Below are 7,091 nucleotides of genomic sequence, written 5' to 3' on the forward strand. Positions count from 1 at the left end.
TATTTATATTTTTATTTTTATATTTTGGGCATTTTCGCCAGTACCCATTTATACCCCTTAATTTCCACTGAGTACACTTTTTAACTCCAAAGTGACTCAAATTCATTTAATTAAGCCCTATACTTAATTTTACTCACTAAAACATGCTTGATTATTTAATTAAAATTAATCAATTAAATGCTTAAGTTTGGGGTATTATATAGGTCTCCCGCATTTGAAGACATGATAGCTTCCAGTACGTATAGAATATTTTCCATGCTCACTTGAGTAATCTTTCTTGACTCCCATTATACAGGTTGATATTATGAAGTGAAAAAAAAAAAATCATATATTTTAAACACATAAAATATTGCTCTCTTCTACCCTTCCTTCCCAAGCTTTTTATACGAACAAACTGTCCTAAAATATTAGTAGTTGTATATGGGCATTCATTTCATATGTATTCAAACATAATTGGTTTTATTCTTTACCTTTTTGCAGCTTTTAACTACTTCATTTCCTAATGGATGTTTTTGTCTTCCATTTGAACCTTTGTTGCAACTTCTGCATCTGCTACTGCTGTACCATATCTAGACAAGGCTGATTTTCTAAGGCTTCAAAATCGCAGGTCAGAACCACTTGACTATTAGCAGGCTAATAAGTTTACATTGCTAACTATTCTAATCTTTCAGTGGCATATTTTTTTTTCTTGTTTATTTTCTGCTTTTCTTTATCTTGTTTTACCGTGATTGACAATCTTCATCTTAATAGAAATTTGCTCGTGCCTTGTGGTTTTCTATAACTGATTTTGCTGGTGTGTCTCTGTTATATATGTAGAGAAAGACTGAGTGAAAAAGGAAACATATATTCTCCATAAAAGTTCTCGTTGGTAAAAAGTGAAAATAAGCTGGATATGGCATAAAGTAGAAAGCTTTGTGCTTCTTGCCTTCCTAATACATTTTTAATCACTGTACCCAATCTATGTGGTGCATGATGAATTGATATGGTATTAAGTTATTACTATGCTAGTGTGTATTTTTCTATGTGTCTATTTCACTACAAATTTGCCACATATCCTCTGTATACTTTTGCAAATGACAATATCTATGGATGAACTCAGCAAGTTTTTATGGCAGAAAACTCTTTTTAAGGGTATTAGAACAATGAATAATTTCATGTAAAATCTTTATTGTATTCTTCTAATAAGGAAACACAACTTCCTTGCAGATTGGAGCAGAACCAGATATAGTGCTTTTCATTGATTACCCTGAAGAAGAGATGGTGAAACGGGTTTTGAGCCGTAATCAGGTTCTCATCAAATTCTTGGAGATTTAATTTCAGCATCTGATTAGAAAGTTCTATCTGATATATTCTAGTCATTTTATTGCAGGGTCGAATTGATGACAACATAGACACAATCAAGAAACGCTTTAAAGTATTTGAGGCATTAAATCTTCCTATGATTGATTATTATGGAAAGAAAGGGAAACTTCACAGGGTAATTTCAAATCTTGATTAATTTTCTCCATGTGGGAAATTTCACAAGCTAGTCTTTTGGAGAGAAATGGACTTGGACTCAGCTATATGTTTGTTGTACTTTACATACAATTTTTATATATATGCAATCGACTTGGGATTGCTATTATGTATCATTTATGTACCTAAAAAAAATAGAATTTGTATAGTGGCATATTATAAAAGAAATAAAAATGTATTATTTTTTTTTTATTCTCTCCCTACAAATTAGCCACATTTTTAACGTGGCTAATGTCAAAAAATATCGTGGCCAAAATAATGCTACCACACTCATGACAGCAGTAGCAAAGTGAGAAGGAAAATGTGGCTAAATAAATGCCACGCCAGGATTAGCCACGTTTGGAAAAAATGTGGTAGTTTGGTTTATCCACGTTTTTTTTTTTACATATTGCCACGTTTTTGAACGTGGTAAAACGACGTTTATTTTGTAGTGAATAAGTTATTCTGCCTACTCTTATTTTGTCTACTTTTCCCTATCCCTTTCAACATCGTTAGATTGTAATTTCATCAAACGGTAGAGATTTACGGGATAAAATAAATTATTTTACCTCTTTCTCTTTCCAACTTCCTCCCATCCTTTCTGTTTCCTCCCTTTTCTCTTTATCGCATCATTCCTTCAAAATTCCATGGAGAAAAGGGTAAAAAAGAGAGAAGGAATTAAAAGAAAAAAGAATTAACCCACAAAGCAAAAACGCACTACAAAACAAAAATATATGATTGTTGATTGCCCAAACAAAAATAATAAAATAAAAGCAATCTAACTAAATAGCAATTTTTTCTTTTTTCTTTTTTTTTTGGTAGATTGTTGATTGCCAAAAAAAACCTGCGATTGTTGATTACCAAAAAAAAAGGGTAATCTAACCTGTGATTGTTGATTACCAAAAATCAAATCAGACCACAAAAGCTCCTTGATTGCAAAAAATAAAAAAAAAAATCATGTGGTTGTTGATTACAAAAAAAAATAACGGTAATCTAACTATTGGCTTGCAGGGTGATTTTTTTTTAGTAGATTGTTGATTGCATTTGGATGGAGTGTTAACTAGACAGTCATGCAATTGATAGACTGTGATTTGTTTCAAGCTCTGTTCAAACTTGATTTAGAATCTTAAAGGGGCAAAAATCATGGGATCTTGTGATAGAAAAATTCATTTGGAAGGTGAAAAGTCTCAGAGTTAAAATCGTACCAGTGGGCCCATTAGGGTTTTAGGCGGTCGTTAATATTTAGAGCCCGTTTGGATGGATTTTTTTCTCTCCAAAAGTTACTTTTTTTTTAGAAAAAAAGCACTTCTCAGTTTTAGTTTATTTGGATACCTGCTTTAAAAAAAAACAGAAGTCACAAAAAAAGTTAAAAACCTACTTTTTCCAGAAGCGAAAAATTTTAACTTCTAAAAAAAGCAAAAGTCAGAAGCCAAATATTTTTTTCAAAAATTAAATATTTTTATAAAAATATAAATAAATTTAACTTTTGTAAAAATGACTTCTAAAATAAGGAAGAGATAAAAGTTATTTTTTTTAAAAGGGAAAACAAACGGGCTCTTAAACCTGTCATTATATGAAAGCCATCTGAATTACAGTTTTATTAAGCCAAATACCGTAGAACATAACTCTAATTCTCCTTTGCCATGGATATGTTTAATCAGAGGAAGAAAAGCACAGGCCGCAAGAAGATTGAGATCAAGAAGATTGAGAAGGATAGCAACAAGAATGTCACATTCTCGAAACGACGAGGAGGTTTGTTCAAAAAAGCTAGCGAACTCTGTATTTTATGCAATATTCATGCGGCCATAATTGTGTTTTCTCCTGCTAACAAATGCTACTGCTTTGGCCAACCCAACGCGGAGACCATCCTCACCAGTTATCTCAAAGGAACCAAAGATTTTAACCCTACAGAGCCAATAGACAAATCAGTGTCCTACAACGATGTCCTTGATAGAGAATATGAGGAGGCCATAAAGAGGTTGGAATTGGAAAACAAGAAACTTGCAGACACTGAGACTATAGCAAAGTTTTGGAAAAAAGAGGATTGGTGGAACGAGTCGATTGATGATATGAATAACGATCAGCTAGAGGAATTTATGATGTCCATGTCTGAGTTAAGGTGGAACCTAGCTGAAAGGGCAGGTGCACGGGTGATGATGCATCCAATGCAATAGAATTTTAGGATTTTGATTAAAAGATTTATTATTTTTTTCAAATGTTTCATTTACCGGTTTTGTTGGTGTTCTTTCTGTTTGAATTTCTATACTGCATTAGACACAATTTTTTTTTCTTTATAAATTTTTAAAGATGTTCTTGGATCTGCTTACGCTGAATATTCATGTGAATCTTATTATGTTAATAATACGATTTATTTATGTTTTCTTTCAATTTTTCTTTAATTTTTTATTTAGTTTATCGACCCATCCAAATCATCTAGGAATAAAAGTCATGTTAATATTGATATTATTCTTGTAATCTTTTCCTAGAAAATCATTATCAAGTATCGAGGACGCTAATATTAAGAATTATGGTAACTCTCATTGGCACATAAATATGTAGTATAAGCAAGTATACACAGAAATTAAGGAAAAATAAAGAGCACGAATAGGCGGTAGTGTATTTTCAAAGCAACGCCAGCAGTTTTACAAAACTCTTGTCCCGAGATAGCTTTTTGCTCCACATTTTGATGCTCTCATTAGTTAGTTTTGACGAGCCGACCCAAATATGATAAGATCATAAGCTAAAATATTGACTATACATCCAGTTTTTAAACAATCATCATACTTTGTATAAAAGCAAGCTATTGGTAGTCTTTTCTATGTTTTCCTCACAGTTTCTCTACTATATTTGTTGAATTATGATGCTTGAGATAAAGGACATTTGGAGCTTATGTACAAATGAAATAAATGGTTATATAGCAATAAGAGCACATTCCAGTGAGGTTCAAGTGCAACCTAAGCAAGATACATTTTCCTAGCTCAGCATTATAACCTACCATTAAATGATGAAATTTCTTAGACACTAGGAAGCCTGCCTGTATCCTATATATACGAGCTCAATAAGCAAGCAACGGTATGTCAGTAGGTGGTGAGTTTGTTTACCTCGCTTAAAGACTCAGGAAAAACTTACCACACTTCAGCTCACAAGATGACACTTCATTCTCCTCAACAGGTTAGAAACACTTTGAAAAGTTTAGAGCAGTTGAAATTTTTGAAATTCTAAGCTCGATAATATATTGAAAACGAGTAATGATATTTACGCATCTTCGTAAAACTTTTTAGTCATTGTTTTGGTAAAAAATAAGAGTTTTATGTTTATCATTTAACATGATATTTACACATTAAAGAGGTGGGGTCCATATATTTTTCTTTCTCTTTCATCATTCCACTTTCTCTCTCCATTTTTGTGTGTGTGTGTTGTAAACAACACTTAAATCATGTAACATAACACTAATAAAACCCAAAAAATAAAAGGAAAAGCAAATGTTATGTTACATGAAAATTTTGTTTCCTCCTACTCTCACGTTTTCTGTGCAAGCTTTTTTCTTTATTTTTTTCTAATATTTGGTGGGTTCTACAAAAACTTGTCTTTGTGACATGATGTATCAATTTTCATGTTACATGACATTAACAAAACCCATAAATAAAACATGTAAAGTCTTCCTTATTTTATTATATAAAAAAGGGTAAATTACATAAAATTGGATATCAAGTTCTGAATCTGTCAACTAGCATCGCTTATCATTGAATTATGATTGTAGCATAATTTCTTCACAATATAAAAGCTAAAACAGTACCTTCATTTTGTCGTTAATGTTGTATATATTTTCATTACACAATTTATATTTTGATCTAAATCATACAGTTGGATATATTGGGCTAACTATTGGACTCTCACAATTTTGGTTAATCGCTGCACAATCTAAATTCTCGTGTATCAGTTCATCCATATCAATATTTGTGACGAAAATTTTTGTCATAAATTTTGTCACAAATGATAATTTTTTACACAAATAATCAAATTTCGTCACAAACAAACTTGCGACGCAGGAATTTGTGACGAAATTTTATGAAATTTCGTCACTAATAAGATTTTTTCTTGTAGTACACTTAGCAATATTGTAAAATTGATTTGAGATAAAATACAAATCTTGTTCAAAAATTTTCTGTATTATTGACTGTTGCTTAACTATATATTCTGGTTCTAATTTGTAGTTATTGTGTTGCATCTAACATAAATCATGTATTAACTTGATCCAGTTTTAAATCTACTAATTGAAGTTGCTGCGCCCAATCTTTTTCTCTCTGCCTTGCTGATTTAAATTCACTGTTTTGGATATATTGATATTGCAATAATGGTGTGAGTATGATTACATTTGCATACTTGAAATTCCTCTTATCTGTCACCGGTATTATTGCAATCCTGTGAATATATAACACTTGCATATTAGTAGGTGATTTGAGATTATTAGGTGGCGGAAACACGAACGAAACCAACATAACACCAAAAGGGGTGGAGGTCTGCAATAGCAATGGTGGATGATGAAATAAGAATAAGGGTATTTGTATCCTAAAACTAATAAATATGCTTAAATGTGACCCTTTGGAAGTATATGTTGGTAGATTAATAATATAATCCAATAGTATGTTCACATATAAGCCCAATAGGTGAAAAGCGTGGTTATTTGGGTCCATATGGGCTGGAGCCCAATAGCTTGCATTATATCTAGAGTTTCCTAAGCTGAAGGTAACACTGTTGAGCATTCCAAACTTTGATGTCTCTTGGTGTAATACTTCAAGCACCTCTAAACTCTTCTATCTCAAACTCATAACCTCCAACAATCTTGAAGTATTAGTTTCGTGTGTCATATTTGAGTGATTAAGGTGTCTATTCAAAGATTTCAACGAGAGGAACTCATATTTTAAATCACTTTCGCGATTCGACGGAAGGATTTTCCAGGATCTGAGTTTTAAGATACTGCAGCCGCAACCTTTCGGTCCAGATCCCAAAAATTTTGACCATTTTTAGAAAGTGAAACCTAATGGACTTTGTTCTACTCGACGAGACGATCGTTTTGAGTGGTCACTCGCCTTAAACGGAGATCAGACGAAGGAGATATGGTCATTTGTAGTTTTAGGTACACTTTTATACTAAAAGGAATATTCCTGCGAAAAGGAATATTCCGAGGGAATATTCTGTTAGTTGGAGAATATTCTGTAGGGGACATTTTAAAAATCAGAAAATGTTCTGGTGAATTTCTGGCAACAGGGATAGTCCATCTTAAGATTTTTGGGCCCTCCAAATCTGTTTTTGGGGTCTGTTTTGGCAAATTCCAAGTCTACAGAGCAATTTGATGAAAGTTAGAGCATTTGCTTTAATTTGCGAAGTCTGAGAGAACTACAAGGTGCACTCTTTCTAACTCTTAGCTCTGATTAAAATGCCTAAATATAGTTCCTATGATATTATGAAATGAAATCATTCGATGTTATTGAATTTTATGGTTGAAAATTACATGTTCAATTTGGCATGGAAGAACATGAAATATTCCATAATGTATTAAATGATTTTGCATTTATCATTGAAAATTGTGGATTAAT

The 7,091-nt window shown here is 32.1% G+C and overlaps 1 protein-coding gene across 1 annotated transcript; it reads left to right on the plus strand.

Moving 5' to 3' along the window:
• Positions 1-3,137: 3,137 nt before the first annotated feature.
• On the plus strand, positions 3,138-3,668 carry LOC133295498 (agamous-like MADS-box protein AGL61). Its single transcript, XM_061494339.1, has one exon. It carries the CDS (start codon positions 3,138-3,140, stop codon positions 3,666-3,668), a length of 531 nt encoding a protein of 176 aa, XP_061350323.1.
• The last annotated feature ends 3,423 nt before the right edge of the window (positions 3,669-7,091 follow it).

Source organism: Gastrolobium bilobum, unplaced genomic scaffold, assembly GCF_033153095.1.
Source record: "Gastrolobium bilobum isolate Gb01-03AN ecotype WA unplaced genomic scaffold, APGP_CSIRO_Gbil_v1 utg286, whole genome shotgun sequence".
Taxonomy (NCBI): domain Eukaryota; kingdom Viridiplantae; phylum Streptophyta; class Magnoliopsida; order Fabales; family Fabaceae; genus Gastrolobium; species Gastrolobium bilobum.

Bases quoted from the DNA above. Each gene is read 5' to 3' on its own strand.
- LOC133295498 (XM_061494339.1), top strand. From the start codon at position 3,138: ATGGATATGTTTAATCAGAGGAAGAAAAGCACAGGCCGCAAGAAGATT.